Below are 18,942 nucleotides of genomic sequence, written 5' to 3'. Positions count from 1 at the left end.
CACAATGAAGCTGCGGGCAGGTGCAAGCAGCAGAGAGTGATGTCGCCCTCCAAGTAAACGGAAGAAGGCTACAGATGTGGCCAAAACTTGTCAACAAGAAGGTACAAAACAAATCTCTATGACTCTGTGTGCAGAAAAGAACCAAAATAATGGGACTGGAAGCCTTGTTCTATTGTTGCAACTACAACCTCCTCACACTAGATGTCACTTTGGTGTTTGTGTTCCTTATTCAACCTTTATTCCTGCAGAAACACGATGTGTTTATGCTGGTGAAGTTCTCAGTCTGCCAGGTCAAGGTAATCCAAAGGAATTCGAATGAAGGCAACTGGACTTCTTTGGCTTCAAGAAACCAAAAAAGTCCAGTTGCCTTCATTTGAACTCTTTGGATTAATTAACTGTACCATTTTCACATCAAATGCCCTTCCAAATATCTGAAATTTTACTTTAACTACGATACTTGCTGCAGTGGCCATGGTCTATTCTGTGTGCCATCCAACATTATTGTCTTAATAAAGTGTAACAAATTAAATTTATATTTCTAATCATTGAAACCAGGTGTGTTGAAGAAGGGTTAAAACCAAAACATGCTGGATACCGGCCCTCGGGGCCTGGAATTGAATAGCCCTGGTATAAAGTCATAGCTCCATAGGCGTCATTCAACATAAGACTTGATATATCACATTAGCTAACAGGTCTAAAAATGACCAACGTGTGCATTCACCAGGACTGGCAATCTAGCACGACTCCTGACTCTACTTAAAGTACCTGCCACCCCAAACGGCCGCCTGAGGCCCTGAGTGCTCTTCTTGTTGTTTGTTTCTTTCAAGTCCATCCTGCCCACTCTCACTATCTGACAGATTAGATAAATCTTCTCTCTGGTCAGGTCTTTGTTCCCCAAGTCCTAGTGTACAGAATACGGAGAGAAAGCACAAGAAACACAGTGAGAAGACACAAAAAGATAGAAACTGCATAATCTTCTCTCGCAGCTAAGAGGTTCATTCCTGTCTAAGAAGTTAAGAAACAGAGTAACAGTGCCCTCCTGTGGCCACTTACCGTAAAGACAACCTTCAGGTTGTTTAACATGTCAATCTCTTTTGGGAAACCTTTGCTGCCCCAGCGGACCAAGTAGTTCTCACTGCACGAAGCATAGCCGAGTAAAATAAAATACATACAACATGTGCATGTAATTTAGTTGTTTTTACTTTACAGAACAAATAACAATGTAAACTGGAGTTGAACTTTTCTTTGTCATTCTGTGAAAAGCTTTGCATTTTCACCAGTGTTATTTACAGAAGGACAGATTCATTTTAGATACATAAGGAGCAAAAATAAAACTTAAAGGGCAATTAGACAAAGCTAGACCCAAACATGGATTCTTTCTAGTGGTGAGTATATATTGGACAACATGACTGACTGAAGTCTATCTTATTACTTCCAGCTGCTTCTGGCTGAGACACAGATATACCCAGAATGACGGTGAGTGACGGGGCTTAACATCGGTGCTGTCAAGCTCTGCAGAGCGCTGCCACTCACCAACTGCAGCCCCTATAATTTTAATTTTCTTTACGTCTATTTTTGGCAATTTGTCATAATTGCTCCACAAATGGGAAAGAGGAGAAGGCACGGTGTCTGGACAAGAAATACAAAGAGAAGAGAGTGTGAGTGGGCTGGAGTGTGTGTCTGCACGTGTTTTGCAACGATGAGACAAGATTCAGTTCTCCACCGAAGAATTTTCCCAGGATTATGACTGTTTCAGAATCAGACGACAGTAACGACCAAGAGAAAAGGAGCGCTGATACCTGATGATGGTTGCTTTGAGGGGATCATACAGAGACATAAACAGCTCGGAGTCTTCTCCGATGCGACAAACAAAGTTCCTGACAAAGACGTAGAGGCTGTGAGTGGGGGAGGACTGGATCCGTGCTGAGATCCCACTGTGGTCGGTCTGGATGTTGGACTGCATGGAAACACATCGGCGTCAGAATGACTTGACTTGATTTAAGAAAAGGGTCGTGCAAAACCGTTCTGTTGTGTCCCAGAGGAAGAACTTGCTGAGTTTGTTTTTTCAAAAACAGAAAAGTCCCTTCTTGTGATTTTTCCCAAAAATGCAGCTTTTTGTTATTTTACTTTATGTGATTTTGATCAAAAATGGCTTTTCTTTATAATTATTTATAAGTGTGTTTTTGCAAATTAACTTTTCATTTCTTTCAGATTTTTTTCTGTGAACTCTGAAAAAACAAGAACATCAGTTATGGGTCCATTTTGAGGCAACTTTAGGTCTTCTCACCCTAAAGCTGAGCCCGGCCACCCAAAAATGTTGATCACCAGGTAAATAAAAATGTTTGCCTTCTGGCTTAGCTTCCTCTGCACCACAACAGACCAGATCAGGACCCGTTTCACAGAGAACACACCCCAGGTCCACCAGGAGCACCTACTGTGCTCTCATTCCCTCGCTTGTGAAAAAAACCCTGAGATTCTCTGATCCTGAGAATCCATTCCTCCAATAACAAGTGGTGGCCTCAGATTTGGAGATGCTGATCCTCCTCCCAATCTCTTCACACGTAGCTGTGAACCTCCCCACCAGGAGCTGAAGGCCATATGAAGCTAAGAGGATCAGGTCATCCATGAAAAGCAACTATGAGATCTTCCCACCATCAAACCCAACACCAACATTATGCCCATGAAAGAACAAGACCAACTTATTGTCCACTATGTGGACCAGACTCACACTCCTTTGGAGGAGGGACTGAATAACCTTTAGAAGGGTTCAAAACCTATTCCACAAAAGACGTTTGAACTGGTTGAGAAACTCCCATGGCCCTAACAAGACACTAGCAAGGGTAAGGAGATGTTGAAGACCACCCTCCTGCTCACATGTCCGTACCTGTTCCTCTTTAATACGTTCATTAATCTTAGCCGTGGCCTCCTCGTGTGCCCTGAAGAGACTGATGACACTAGTCTTCTCCGGTTCCAAGATGTTCCCATCCTCATCTCGTACAACCAGGTCCAGCTCCAGAATCCTGTAACCGGATTGACAAAATTAGTGGAAGAATGGAGAAAACATTAACATGGGTGAAGAAGAGGTTCAGGAAGATAGGGTGGCAATAAGATAAGCACAAAGGTTTGCGAATGAGATGTAAAACAACACTAAGCTGTTTACTGCGTGTGTGACATTAGTTGAAGAGAGACCAGCTTAAAATAATGAGAATGTTATCAGTGTAGACATACTTGTTGCCATAATCAATCTTGGAAGTCACTTTCTGCTTTAACTCCTTGAATTCATCACTAGGTAAGGTACCAGACAGGAGCTGAGAGCGCCACTCCATCAGTTCCCACATCAGCCTCTGGACCTGCTTCACTCGCACCTGTTTGTTGGCCTACACAAGCAGACTTGTGTCACTTCATGGAAAACACACACACACACACATGATTCATGAACATATTTTTATCAGTTTGACTTGTTTGTACCACAAACAGCTGCTTCCATATGCTGCCCCACTCTCTCAGTGTGGTGGTCACCTCTTTCACCAAGGGCATCTCTGTAGAGGTCACAATTTCCTCATCTCTAAAAGTGGTGCACACACACACACACACACACACACACACACATGCACGCATACATACACACACGCACACACATCAAAAGAAGACCTATGGACATTTGTTAAACACATAAGAAATATAATTCCGCTCACCCTCGTTTTTCAACGATGACCTCCTTAAGATGGACAAAGCTGGCAGGGAACACGCCCTGGGGAGGATTATATAATGGACCAGAACAAGGACTAAATCAGTAAAAGCTCCAAAACAACACTGAATGACATATTGGTGAGTGAGTGCCCACCTGTTGTGCTTTGTTCTTTGCCAGGTAGCCTCTGTACCACCCTGAAAGACCATTAACCATCATCTTACTTGTCCAGTGAATACATTACTTAGGTATTCATTGGACACATTTATCCGGGAAACATGCAGGATTCCAAGTTCGCAAAAAGTTTTTCTAATATTGTAAAACAGTTACTTTGTCATTTTCTTTGAAAATGACGAAGTTATGAGTGATGAAAATACAAATATCTTACAACATTATGTAAGACTAAACAAAGTAATAGCTTATGTCCTACTGCAGAATGCCCATAGCAGGTCAGTTCTACAGCCAATTAGATTCAGACTATCAATCAACAAATCCAATTTCACTGGTTTAAATTATACTGGATTAGCAGGAACACAAGCAAGCTTATTACAGCAAAGCTACATGAACGAAAACAATAACGGCTGTAAAAGAATGAAATGATCAAAATGCTAATGATCAAAACAAGAAACTAAGCAGTTTTTTTAGAATTATGAGTACACGCTGCAGCTACTGCTTGCTCAATAATTAAACCCTTTTCCACACTAAAACTGTACAAAAGGTTTTATAGGTTGTGTACAAAGCTGAAGATGCTCTTACCATCAGAAACCTCCTGGATGAAAACGGTGTCTCCTATTTCCAAGGAGAGGTGCTTCTCTCCGTGGCCGACAAAATTCCACTTTACTAAAGCAGGGATGAGAGGAATGAATTACATTTAATTGAGTGTGAAAAAAACAAACAAACTCAAAGCCAGACCACATGCTCTACCTCAGCCATGTCAAAACATGCAGCTGTCTGGATCATATTCTGTAGCTCTTGTAGTGAACCTCGTAACTGTTTAAAGCTGGCATGAGTGGTTTAAAAATGACTCTCCACTTAAATAGCACTCGAACAGGAAACCAGTAAAGAAACTGAATTTTTCTAATGAAGATAGCAATTCAAAAGCTTGGATGTATAAAAAGAATACGCGCAGAAAAACAGCCCTGACAACCGACAGGCAAAATATCACAATGTGGTTTTAATGAGTGACTAAGAATTAAAGTTTTTCTGGATGTGTTTAGGTAAAGTTGCTTGGCAGTTTAGCCTTTTTCAATCATTTTATAGACAAAATAGTTTTTTTTTTAATGCAGAATATTGAAAAATAAAAAACAACTATTGATTAGAATTTCACAAGTGCAACCCGTCTTGGCACTAAAAGTTCTCAGATGGAGGTGTCATTAGGTTACATCAGCTTATCTCACGTTAACGGTTTCAGCGAACACATACTTTTGTTTCATAGTGAGTGTGTTCAGTCACTTAACAGAATGACTGATAATGTAGTTTTAACACAGGGTACTCATTTAAACTGGCCTGAATTATATGGAACTCAAAATTATTCAAAATTCAATAAATAAATAAGACATTATGACATAAATATCTACATGAAGAAATACTAGACAATCATGTAATCTGACAATGAAATGATGACATAACAGAATGTTATGTAAAATCTAAGCTCAATATTATGATTGTTTTTTTTTTTCATTCTTCTTTAAAAATGTCTTTATTAATATACTGTTTTTTTTCAACAGTCGTTTTTCCATAATAATCCAAGATTTACCGGTCGATCTATGTTCCTACCCTCACCTATGGTCATGAGCTTTGGGTAGTGACCGAAAGAACGAGATTGTGGATACAAGCGGCCGAAATGAGTTTTCTCTGAAGAGTGGCTGGGCTCTCCCTTAGAGATAGGGTGAGAATCTCGGTCATTCGGGAGAGGCTCGGAGTAGACCCGCTGCTCCTCCACATCGAGAGGAGCCAGTTGAGGTGGCTCGGGCATCTGGTCAGGATGCCTCCTGGACGCCTCCCTGGTGAGGTTTTCAGCATGTCCAACCGGGAGGAGACCTAAAGGTAGACCCAGGACACGGTGGAGGGACTATGTCTCTCAACTGGCCAGGGAACACCTTGGGATTCCCCCGGAGGAGCTGGCCCAAGTGGCTGGGGAGAGGGAAGTCTGGGTCTCTCGCCTTAGGCTACTGCACCCGCGACCCGACTCTGGATAAGCGGATAAAAATGGATGGATGGATGGATGGATGGATGGATAGATGGATGGAATCCAAGTTAATATTGAGCCATTTTAATTTATTTCATTCAGTTTTTATTACATAACGTCTTTTTAACAAAGACAACTTTTATTTCACAATAGTGTTTTTTCCATGGCTGATTTATTTCATAATGAGACTTAACAGCAGAACGTCTCAGTCCGTCAGTCAAGACTAACGTGGTGGAGCCAGTGTGTAATTGGCTGCTAATTCAGTCAGACAAAAGCAATCACTCACAAAGTATGGACACGATGTGTGTCCAAATCCGTGGGCAAGATGCTTATAAGTATGGGTCCTCGCCAGTCTAGCAAGGCCGGGTCCTTGCTTGACCGCTAAGACCGGAACCTAGCGGCTTTGTGGGCCACAGGTCCCGTCACAGCCGTGGCGGCAGCTACACGCAAAAGAAAAAATGCTAAAGCTAGCGAAAATCGAGCAGGAATATTTAAGGAGCTACAGCAGCTTCACGTCCATCAGCAGCGTTTGTTCACAACCGTTTTCAGGTAAAGTAATTTTGTTTATTCTAGAAGCTTTCAAGACTTACATGTTAACTTTAGATGGTTTCATGTATGTTTTAAGCTACAGAATGAACTGGTTAAATGCACACAACACATTACTACAGAGTATTATCGTGTAGGTAATTAATATAAACCAAATGCATTATAAATGTTAAATGCAGTAGGATGTTTTCTAATGTAAATTGGACCTTGGAACTTCTTATTTTGCATCAAATGAGGGTAAATCGTTTTTAAAAAACAGGCTTTTTAATAAAATAGCATTAAAGTGTTTTCAATGTGCATTTGTTTATTCAACTTAAGACTAATAATGCTTAGATCCGTCTTAAAAATGTAAATTCTCTGTAGTTTTCCTTGCTGCTTTCCTTTAAACTGAGCAGAACCAACATACATCAGGTTATATGTTTGTTTTACATTTTTCAATTAAAAAAACTCATTTTTAATCTATTACAGGTCAGCATGCACTGTGCTGCACATCTGCCTCTGTGCTGGTGAAGTTGTGGCCCTGGAGGATGAGTAGGGATTGGTATCGAATTCGGTACTTTTTAAGGCACCGACCGAATTCCATAGTACCGACCGAGCACCGATTCACGTCATTTCAAACGGTGCCTCGTTTCGGTACCCGTCCTTCATAACGAGAACTTGCCAAGACAGCTGCGCATGTGCAAGAGCGTTATGTCGTCGCTCGCTGAGAGCCAGTTGTAAACAGAGCAGCATGGTAGAAAGAACGCACGTTAAAGCTTGGGTCCACTTCACTAAATGTGATGGGTAACTGGGTGATGATGAAACCAGCGACAACAATCTAAGTGAGACATCCTCATCTTAATCTGCTCTGGTAGGTAAATAAAATGTTTAAGATAACGTTAGCTTGATATGTTAGCTTCCGTTCCGCTAATGGTGCGTTCGCTTTCTCCTCGGAACTCCGAATTTCCGACTAGAAGAACATGAACGCGCTCTAAAGTTTGGCTTCACTTTACTAAATGCGACGGGTGATTGGGTGAAGATGAAACCAGCGACAACGATCTAAGTGTGAGGCATCATCGTTTTAATCTGCTCCAGCAGTTAAACTGTTTAAGATAGCATTAGCTTGATATGTTAGCTTCCTATGCCACCGTTGTTATCAGCTAATGGTGCGTTCGCTTTCTCCTCGGAAATTCTAACTTCCCAGTAGGAAAAATCTAATGAAAAAAGACGGCAAAACGAATGAAGATACACAGTAAATTTAGTTCACAGTAAAGATGTTTGCTTCAGATTAATTATCAGCTTATAAAACTACAAGGACAATGTTAAAATACAAACAGTTGTATGTTATTTATCGTGATATTTATCAAATATTGTTATATATTGAGAAAAATATGTATTTAATTATAAAAGAGAATTAAAATAGTAAACACTCAAAAGTATCAAAAATTGGTACCGTTAAGTACCGGTATCGATCCCTAGGTACCGGGAATTAGTACCGAATCGATTCAAATGTCAAAGGTGCCCATCCCTAAGGATGAGTCTGAGGAAGATGTGTGTGGAGGTCAGTGGTGCTCTGTCCTGGAGGAGGTACCAGCAAACCATCACGATTGTTAACAGGCAAGTCATTCATAGAGATGTAACAGCCGTCATCTGAGCCAGCCCAGCAGTCCCTGTAGATGGACGATGGAGTGGACAGTGAAAGGAAGCGTCCCAAAGCTCTCTCTGCAGACTGCCCTGTATGATGTTCCTCTGGCCAGAAACGTCCAGCCACGGGTCTGCTCCAGCCCTCCATCCACGTCTGGATCCTCCTGCAGCAGATCCAGCTGCACTGCAAAAGACTTCCTGCTCACTCAGTTTAAATAAATGATCCAGGAACAGAGTCAGTCAGGTTAATCCTGCTTTAACCGTACAAAACTGGTCCATACTGGTTTTGATCTGTAAATAAGTGTAACGTATTATAAATAATCTTGTCTCCTTACCATCTTTTCATTTTCTGTTCATGTAACATGTTCAAAAACATCTGTAATAATAAAACTGGTGATAAAATCAATGACCAGAAAGAGTTATCAGTCAGTATTTGTTTTAATAAATGTGCTAAAATATCAAACAGCTAAATGACATTAACGTGATGACAGTAGAAGGCCTCTCTCCCAGGAGGACCACCAGGTAAAGCCTCTCCTGACCCTGGACACCTGCAGTCCTACAGAGAAAATCAGGCCGTAGGTGACAAAAAGGCAATAAACACATTTTTACATCTATCCACATGAGAAGATAAAAATTATATTCTTCACACAAACACTTTTTACTTCATTAAAACGTGTCAGCTGTAAATCCCTGAATGTAAAACTGCTTTTCACAGCAGAACACAGAACTACTGTGGTCATGTGTAGCCCTAACCCTAAAACAAATGACAACTTTAATTCGCTACACACACACACACACACACACACACACACACACACACACACACACACACACACACACACAGGAATAACTACGGGACCCGCGATACAAGCTTGTTCTGGCTGATTTCTGCCCAAAATGTAATTTAAAAAACAAATACACGTACGAAAAATGTCTATAAACAGAACCGCTTTAAGCTTTTTACTTTTCTACCGCTAGTTTTTAAACAAACTTACATTTAAAATGTTGTAGCTCTCCCCATTTTCTTTTCCTGTTGAAAGTCCACAGCCGGGGGCGCAATGCATGCTGGGATACCCTTGTTCTATTACAGAAATCCAGGAAAACCAAACGATGATGAAGGATTAACCAATGGTGTTGCAGGTCACACCCACTGGCTTGACTGACGGACCGAGACATTCTGCTGTAAAGTCTCATTATGAAATAAATCAGCCATGGGAAAAAACAGAAATGAAAAAACAAAAATAAAAAATGAAATAAAAGCTGTCTGTTAAAAAGACGTTATGTATATAAAACTGAATGAATTAAAAGTAGCTCAATATTAAGTTGGATTATTATGAAAAAATGACTTTTGAAAAAAAACTTTATATTAATAAAGACATTTTAAAACAAGAATGAAATTCTTTCATAATATTGAGCTTAGATTTTACATAACATTCTGTTATTTCATCATTTCATTGTCAGATTACATGATTGTCTAGTATTTATTCATGTAGATATTTATTTCATAATGTCTTATTTATTTATTGAATTTTGAATACTTTTGAGTTCCATAGAATTCAAACCTAAGTTTGTGCATTTAGAGCATTTCTGCTTGGTTCAGCTGCTGCTTTAAACTCACACAAGTTTACTTCCTTCTTCCACCACTTCCTGTGTTCTAGTCTCATCTTTTCATAAAAGATGGAAAAGTCCTGTCTATCAAATGACTTTGTAAAGTTCTATTTATTTTTGCTACTCTTAATATATGCAGTTACTACAAGTAAAACTTTGATTACTTGGGCAGTGTAAGGTTGTGGTTAATCGGTATCTTCTTGGTAAAACTGAATCTTTTAAAGAATCAAATATTCTGCAACAAGCTGGTCAATCTCTCTTCACAGTCTGGATTAGAAGTCAGAAAATCTGTGTTCTTGTCACATTTTCAGCATGTTTCATATCTAATGGAAACACATGCCGAACGGCTTCATGTTGAATCACACGCCAGATAAACACTGGGCCGAGGTTGTGCTATCGCAGCTTAATGCCGCGTGGCCAGTCTCGAAGTTTTACCATGAAAACAGCAGAACTTCTAAAGAACTTTATCTTTTAGCATTTATCTTCATGCATCCTGTTTGTCTCCAAGGCGTAGAACTAACCCAGCCACATCTCTGTTGAATTTAATATTACCTAAACATATTCCTCTGCTTTAGCTCATTTCAGGGGTTTTGCATCAGAGTTAAATGGAAAATATAATTTGAGCATCTAAAGACATTTTAGTGAAAGGCTAAATCTGCACATCCTGCAGAGCCCAGAGGCCTTTTGCGCCTGCTCACTAAGCATCAAGCAGGAAGTATCATCAACTCTTGGTGCTGTTATCTGTCATTTACCATTTTTGATCTATCGTCATTATATCAAAAACTGATGCATCATAGAAGCTTTCTGCACATATGAATGAATGAATGAATGATCAGAAGCGCACAAGTGCAGACATTCTCACTTACCTACACCAAACCGCTTTGTGGACGTCCTCGTCCAGGGAGCCATACTTTGCTGTCTCTTGTATTTTTGACCCCCGTTCTGTTTTGATGTCTCTCACTGATTGTCTCTCTTCTGCATTTTTGTGTTTAAAATGAAAGCAGCAAGCCCATCCCCCTTTACTTTTCTTCCTCTTCTGTCTCTTCTCACTTCCTGTCTTTTGGCGGTTAAGAGGAAGTGGTGGAGTATAACAAGGTGGAGTCCTATCAAGCACCCGGGCCTGTGCAGCTTCCAGTTTACTCATTTAAACAGCATCAGTGAAAAAAAACAACTAAATAATGTCTCTAATATTACTTTTTTAATCTCCCCAGTTTCTAAGTTTCCACTTATTCCTCCTACACACCAAACTGCCAAATGTCCGTAATCTTTGATTTGTTTGAGCCATATCAACTGTCTGTCTCCTCACATGACCCTTGCTGTCTCCTCATAATGCAGCTCCGTCCAGGCTGTAAGGAGATACTGTAACTGCTTTAATGTAGAAGGTAAAGGAAAAAATAGAAGAGATACCTTTCAAAAAATTAGAGTTTGTTTCAGATTTTTTTTATTATCATATTACGAGATCAAAACAATGTTTCATAAATTAAAGTTTGGAGGAAATTATCACAAATTTGCTCCAGCTGAATTGTTTGTGTTTAATGAATCAAACTTCTGAACTTCTGCAGGATTCTTTGCATCAGTTTCTGTCCTTCTTTGGTGATTTTCATTTGTAAGGTCACTCATTTTATTGTTTAAGAGTTTTCCCATTTTCGCTATATTTTTAAACATATACGTAAACAACGTTGTTTCTTTTATACTAATGATTTATTACTAAAACCATACAGGAGGTGTGTTTGAATGACCATCAAAAGTTGCTCAAAGTTAGAACACAGTAAAATGGGGAGAAAAAAAGAGGTTTAAAGAACATTAAAAAGAAGATGTTCTAAAGGCATGTATTTTTTATCCATTGTCCTCCATTTATAATATCAAACAGCACACTGTCATATCTCAGTAGGTTTGACAGCATTAATGACATCCATTACCTAACAGTAAGGATCATAACAAGTATTCAGATTTGATCCTCTGAGACACGGTGGTTAAAAGAAACCCAGAAAACGCCAGCTGTGATCCTGCAATGCAGCAAACTGTCTTCATTTAAGATTTATGCATGGTGACACGTTGCCTCTTTAGCAGGAAGAAGCATTTCCAAAGCAACATGCAGCTCCTGGATGTAGCAGCTTCTCCAGCACCGGAGTTTTAAATGGAACATTTTATCTGAGTCTGACTCTGGTCGTTGTTTTATGGAAACATTTTTGAAGCTCACATTCATTTCTGGGATTTCAAAGAAAACAGTCCTTCATCAAATATGTATCTTCTCTGAACCCCTTCAGTTGGCGTCACCATGGAAACCATCCCATTCGGAGAACATCCTTGACGCCACAGTTGGCAGCATTCATAGATAGATAAGACCTTTAGGGTTATTGCTGGCTCACTCTCTTTACCTTAATCATGAGCTACAAGACAGATAAATAAAACCCTCCAAACTATGTCTCCAATCTAGAAAACAAAACTCATCATCAGACCCTCAAAAAATATCCATTTCCATGTTTGAATTGATTTATGGAAAATTATCCAAACCCTCTTATTTATTTTAGCCGTTCAACATTTGCTGCAGGGTGCAGAGTGTCTTCTAGTCGCTACAGCTGACCAAATCTTTTCAAATCCCAAACGACAGCTTCAAACTGCTCTGTAGTGGAAAACGTGTCTAATATCCTAAATGTAATCATTACGTCGAGAAACTTCAGTCATTGTTTCTCAAAACATGTTCATGAAGCTCAGGCCATTTATCATGTGGGTTAAATTGCTCGTTAACACAAATAGCTAATCAACCAATCACAAAGCAGCAACTCAATGCATTTAGGCATCTGGTGAAAATTATTTGCTGAAGTTCAAACTAAGCACTAAAATGAGGAAGAAAATGACTGAACATGACAAGATTGTTGATGGCAGATGGGCTGATGTGCTGGTATTTTCATCTGGAACCATCTCTACGGTTTACAGAGAACAAACTGGAAAAGTATCTTGTTGATGTCCGAGGTCAGAGGACAATGAGCAGACTGATTCAAGATGATTTAAGATGTATTAGTTCAAAAAAAACACTGGAATATGTTTAAAGAGAACATATGACTCCTAAATTATAAAAGTTCTATGGTCAACACAAAACATGTTAATGACATTCTTTGCACAAAGTCCCTCTCACATAAAGCGATTTCAGCTGTTATATTCTTTACAGTTTCCGGACCTTCCAGAATGAGCCGTTTCAGAGCTCTGTCAATTTAACAAGGTCTGCTAAAGCTGGCCATGCCCACCCGTCTCCTGATAGGCTGCTATACACTGAAAAGCTTTGGCATGAGGGGAGGGGCTTGAAGCTGAGCCGCTGCTTCTCCAGCATCAACAGAAAAGTTCTAGACTAATTTTCCTTAATGTGATGTCACAATAAGGGCTTTTCATTTTTATGGCTCATATTTAAAAGCATACTTTGCAATATTTTCATATTTTTTAATAATTTTCTTGAGCCAGTATTTGCTAAAATGATCTTTTACAGCGTTAATGAAAAATCACTCAGACCCCAATGCTCCCTAGTCAGAATACTGCACTTGCAGCTTCAGTGTATCCAAACCGGTCCCTGCTAGTCAACAGTAAAGTGGAGCTGACGTGCTAGCAGTGGCGTCTGCTTACAGCACGTTTACTGCATGTTTTAGACAATGAAAATAGCTTTTTTTTTTATTTGGTGATGAACTGCTCCTTTAGAAACATATGAAGGCTGAGGAGACATTTCAGCTGTTAGATTAAGGTGTTGAAAACACAAACGCACAGTAAGGAGGAGGGAGTTTTACTTTTGGTTCAACAACAGTGAATTAATGACGGACTCAAGCGGGTGCTAAAAGCAAGCAAAAACTATGTTTGCCTTCAAAGAGACAGTGTGTAGTTTTTTCTGCTAGCTTTTGGAAATATCCATTAAAACGTTGTTGAAAATGAATAAAACGGTGTCCAGTTGTAGAGAAATATTGGTGCCTTTGTACCATATGACCATAAAAATTGGGTTTAAAGTACATAGGTCTAGTGTCTTTGGGTCGACGCCATATTAGACGTCATATTTTCGTCTTTCCTTCCTTCCTTTGATGACGTCACACTAGAGGATTGGCTGGATCTACGACTTACGGAAGTTACGTTGCCACGTTCAGAAACACTTAGGGAGTAAAAAACAAAAATGTAAGAACAAAACTGCTCAACTCTTTTTAAAACCTATAGACCAGATGGACTCCAGCAGCAGAGGACCACTCCAAGTGTTACTGGTTGTAATTAAGCACAAAAAAAATACTGGAGCTACAATTCAAAATGAATCACCAGAAATGGACAATAAGAGATTGTAAAAATGTTGTGTCAAAATCAACCAAAACCTTAAAGCAGTTCGGAAAGCAAAACGTGTATCTAATATATTGATGAGTGAGGAATGTTCTAATCTCAGAAATGTAGATCTTTGATTACTGTTATTATAACTTTTTCATTCTGATATAGCAGACTCATTAAAATGAATGACTATTGAACTGAACTTGTTCATTTATGCATTTATGTCATCGTATTGTTCACTTGGGTCCATGGCACTCAATAAAAATCAATAATGCAATGATTTTTGAGGTACAACCCTCCACCAACTATCCTGTTCTAGTTAACATATTATTTCATATTTTTATATTTTAATTGAACACATGGGACCAAGAAGCATCACAGCTGACTAAAAGCATCAAAAGGTGCCACATATGGAGTCATTGATTCACAGTCATAGTTTTTGGTCAGTTCTAGAGAAAAAGATTCCTTTTTTTATTTGACTCCAACAATATTTATTCCACATTGAGAGAAAAATAAATGTAACAGCATTTGGTGTTCAGTCTAATGCTTTTGGAAAGTGTGTAAGTCTGAGAGAAAAGCCTGTAGATGTATGACGAAAGCAGAGCATGTCAGAATAAAGGAACGAATGATGATGTATGTTATCCCAGTTTCCAGAGGTGGAACAGAAGCTAAAACCTTGTTATAATGGTTCAGAAGCATAAATATGTATAGTATGAATGTGTGTGAAAAAAAAATCTAAAAGAAAAATGTGACACATCTATCCAAGTGTTGGCTGAGATGAACCAATGGAGATGGAGGAATAAAAGAGGCAGCAGACACTAAAACAGACAGAGAATGATTCAATTCTGTTCCAACTAAGACGCGAACAAGACTACGGAGCCAAACCAGATATGTGATAGGCAGATAAAGAGGAGCCAGGCACAAAATGGAAAAATGCAGTGAATGGAGAAGTGATAATGACTTGAGACGAAGCTCAGAAGATGAACTGACACTTGAAAGAAACAAGAACATGAAGAATATAGATGTATACGTTGAGTGAAGAGCAGCACCAGAACAGCAGCAATCTGTTTTAGAGGGACTGCAGTCTTTAAAAAGCTCCAAATATCCTCAGTTTCACAATAGTTTGTGTAAATATCATTTTAGAAACCCTTACTCCACCATCCGTTCTGCATGAAACTATTTTTGTAGAACTATTATACAGCCTGTTGGACTTGACCCCTGGGTGCACCAATCTGCACGTTGCTGCTTATAGTTGTAAACAGAGCTTAAAGAGAAAGTGAGGCGTGGAGTTATTTTTGTGAACGTGTTTATTACATGAGACACTATGATGCCTGATGTCAACTATTGTACTGATATCCAATATACCGATATTGCCTGACTCTTATTTTCCAATACCGATATGTGCTGTGTCCCCTTCTCATGAAAAAGGAAAAACTAAAACATTTTGGGTTACTAACATCACATAGCTCCTATCGTGCAAGCTTACATTTTAAACACTTTCTGTGCAAAATGACAAGTGCTGTACTTCAGTTTAACTTAGGAAAAGGGCCATATTTATTTTGTCTCCTACGCAGCAGAATCTCGACCTTCCTAAGTGTGACACTAAGATGTGTGTATTAGTTAATTGTGTATTTTTTAGTGATAAACGGTGTAGAGATCTGCAGATAAGAAAAGCAAGCCTTGGGTTCTTTGTTACCACGCAGGGCAAATTTCTACTTCACAAGTTGTGCCAAATAAACTAAAATATCAGAAATAAATGTCCACCTGGTAAAATCTCTGTTTTACTGCAACATTTAGAAAATGACGCTCTGGCGCAGCTCTGTGGGACTCCCAACATATTGGAAACAAATGCTTAGTCACCCAGTGTCATTTTTCTATGCTTTGGTTGTGAGAACGTGTTGGTTTGGCATGAACTTTGGCAGATTTTAAAACTTCTCTGAGACATGAGCTGATACAGGTCTTCTTCTTCTTCTTCTTCTTCCTTCCAGCTCTCGGAGGGTGCAGACGCTTTTTCCTCCTCTCCTCCATATCTTATCCTCAAGGCCCTTTGTCTGTCTCTGTGTGCTGGGTGCATGGCTGCTTCTGCATTTTTTCTGGAAACTGAAATCACTAAAATGGACCTTGTCAGTTGGTCACTCAACGCTATTGATCTTTTTTTTTCAACAATGAGAATGGGAGAAGGGGCTCACGGATGCAGTTGGACACATCATGGACTCCTGGAAAAAGTGGAACTTGATTTGTTTATCTGAGCTGTCTGTGGAGGACTCTGAAGACGTGTGGATATTCGTGGTGTTGGTGTCAGGATTCCTGCTCATTGGCCTTGGAGGCTTCCTGGCTTACTGGAAAATTAATGAGATGTCGAGGAATATTGGCCTGCTCCCGGAGCTCAGAGACGGTTTGCACCACGCTGTGAATTCACAGACTCACATAATTGTCGAGATGAATCGTAAGCTTGGAACTTTGGCCGAGATTCATTCATTGGCACAAAAGATGGATGCCATCAAGGATAGTGTGGACGAATCAGCACAGACTGGGATAGAATAATGTCCATTATTGAGATTTTGAGAGGTTGAGGACGAAGGAACTTTAAGACAGAGAGGAAATTATCTCTGTCTGGCCCCAAAACAATTTCTAATCGGAATCTGGTGCCCTTGAGCCTGCAAGACTCCAACGAACCCCCCCCCCCCGAAGATATGTGGAATGTGCCGTCACTATGGCAACTCAACTCTGTCTCCTATCCCAGCCTGGGCGGGACTGCGGGGAGGCCGCCGAATCGTTCCAGGGTCACTGCAACCCTCCAACCCTCAATGTTCCTCCCCCTGTTCAGACTGAGGGTTACATGCGCTGCTTGTAGTGGCTGCAGGGACCGAAGTGTGGATAGTCCCAAACCCACCACCCCACCCAGTGGACACTTATGTTGTGTGATGTCTGAAGTCTGTTGCAAATCTGTCTGAGGTGTTTTTTTTTTTTTTGCAGAGCAAAGCTGCCCTCCCGGTGGAGGGTAACTCTGAAGTGCCTTTTTCCCTCCACCTGAACCAATCCTCATGTAACCCTCTTATCTCTGTTAAGGTAGCACGACTCAGGGTTGCAAATAATCACAGTCACCAATTCTTGTCATGTGTATTGCCAATGTATGTCTGATCTCTGAATTGTGTGTACTGAAACTCTAATTTCCCTCTGGGATTAATTAAAGTATCTTTGAATTAAATAAAATTGAATTCTTCTTCATCTTCTTCATCTTCTTCTTCATCTTCTTCTTCATCTTCTTCTTCATCTTCTTCATCTTCTTCTTCATCTTCTTCTTCATCTTCTTCATCTTCTTCTTCATCTTCTTCTTCATCTTCTTCATCTTCTTCATCTTCTTCTTCATCATCTTCTTCATCATCTTCTTCTTCATCTTCTTCTTCATCATCTTCTTCATCATCTTCTTCTTCATCTTCTTCTTCATCTTCTTCATCATCTTCTTCATCATCTTCTTCTTCATCTTCTTCATCATCTTCTTCATCATCTTCTTCTTCATCTTCTTCTTCATCTTCTTCTTCATCTTCTTCTTCATCATCTTCTTCATCTTCTTCTTCATCATCTTCTTCTTCTTCATCATCTTCTTCTTCTTCATCATCTTCTTCTTCTTCATCATCTTCTTCTTCTTCATCATCTTCTTCTTCTTCATCATCTTCTTCTTCTTCATCATCTTCTTCTTCTTCATCCTTCTTCTTCTTCTTCTTCTTCTTCTTCTTCTTCTTCTTCTTCTTCTTCTTCTTCTTCTTCTTCTTCTTCTTCTTCTTCTTCTTCTTCTTCTTCTTCTTCTTCTTCTTCTTCCAGTGGTTCCCAAACTGGGGTCCACAGCTTGTCTGTGGTGAGGTTGTAAGGTTAGCAAGATTTTGTTTGTAAAAAAATTACATTTATAAAATTTCAAAAACACCTTTTTATCTTCTCTTTCCTTGGTGTTCAAGGGTCCATGTTCAATGTGGTACAGCCCATGATACCAGACAGCACTGTGGCTCCTCAGCCTTTAAATAGGCTGGTTAACTGACTGACTACATATCAGAAGACGCACTGGTGCTGATTACAGAGACATCTTAGTTTAGCATTTTCTCTTGATCAAATAATTTTTAATCTTTCATTGTCCCATCCACTTTCATTAGATTAATTTTTAAAGTATTCTGTTAAACCAAAACAATTCAGTTAGATTAATTCATTTTTTATTGTGTTGCTGTTGTCATGATATATCCTACAGGCCATTGGTGTGTGTGTGTGTGTGTGTGTGTGTGTGTGTGTGTGTGTGTGTGTGTGTGTGTGTGTGTGTGTGTGTGTGTGTTACTTCAATGAAAGTTACCAAAAATGTTATGCACTTATAACTGCTAAACACTAGCCTGGCAAGCCAGACTAAATAAATGTATTATTTAGTCTGGCAACGCTCCATTGACAGCTCTTGGTTGTGAGACGGGTTCTACCATTATCTTTCAAATGATCTCCGCATGCTACTGGACAATGAATGTGCGGTCCACAGTTGAAGAATGAGAAAACACATAATTTTTCTAAAAAAAAAAAAAAAAAAAAAAAGCACTTAAATACATCTATCTGCTCCTGATTCTAATGAAGCCCAAGTTCTAATAGTCCAAAATTGATGTAAAAGCAGCTTCAAACGAGCTGCCGCCATCTTGTTTCACTTTGTTGCATCATCCCACTCACCAGGCATATAGAGTGCCCTGATTGGCCCACAAAGCGAATAAAGCTCTGTGATTTGTTCACTAAGCACATAGAGCACTATGATTGGCCCACCATTATGGACCAATCACAGCTCTTTATGTGTTTGAAATCCCTCTAGAGAGCTGTGATTGGCCAGCCAGAATGCTGTTGGGGCTGCAGAGGTTCCAGTGGAGCGTTCCTAGACCAAACTTTGCAAAGCAAGAATTTGGTCTAGTTCACCAGGCTAGCTAAACACAGCACACAAGGCCTTTATGAAAATGCGACAGAAGCTAAGAATAGACCCTAAAAACTT

At 39.6% G+C, this 18,942-nt stretch overlaps 1 protein-coding gene across 1 annotated transcript in view; it reads right to left on the bottom strand.

Annotated features, from left to right (window-relative positions):
• The window catches only part of dock2-like (dedicator of cytokinesis protein 2), a 175,592-nt gene extending 164,721 nt beyond the window's left edge, over window positions 1-10,871 (bottom strand). Inside the window, exons 1-10 of the mRNA XM_054739089.2 lie at window positions 10,520-10,871; window positions 4,445-4,528; window positions 3,845-3,885; window positions 3,696-3,751; window positions 3,469-3,565; window positions 3,229-3,377; window positions 2,885-3,020; window positions 1,800-1,957; window positions 1,054-1,135; window positions 766-901 (exon numbers count right to left, since the gene is read on the bottom strand). Of these exons, the coding sequence (XP_054595064.2) occupies window positions 766-901; window positions 1,054-1,135; window positions 1,800-1,957; window positions 2,885-3,020; window positions 3,229-3,377; window positions 3,469-3,565; window positions 3,696-3,751; window positions 3,845-3,885; window positions 4,445-4,528; window positions 10,520-10,562 (982 nt within the window). The 5' untranslated portion in view covers window positions 10,563-10,871. The remainder of the gene's footprint in view (window positions 1-765; window positions 902-1,053; window positions 1,136-1,799; window positions 1,958-2,884; window positions 3,021-3,228; window positions 3,378-3,468; window positions 3,566-3,695; window positions 3,752-3,844; window positions 3,886-4,444; window positions 4,529-10,519) is intronic.
• Between the last annotated feature and the right edge of the window lie 8,071 nt (window positions 10,872-18,942).

This window comes from Nothobranchius furzeri, chromosome 1 (assembly GCF_043380555.1).
Source record: "Nothobranchius furzeri strain GRZ-AD chromosome 1, NfurGRZ-RIMD1, whole genome shotgun sequence".
Classification (NCBI taxonomy): domain Eukaryota; kingdom Metazoa; phylum Chordata; class Actinopteri; order Cyprinodontiformes; family Nothobranchiidae; genus Nothobranchius; species Nothobranchius furzeri.
Note: the sequence above shows the minus strand (reverse complement) of the source record. Positions and strands in the feature narration are given on the sequence as shown.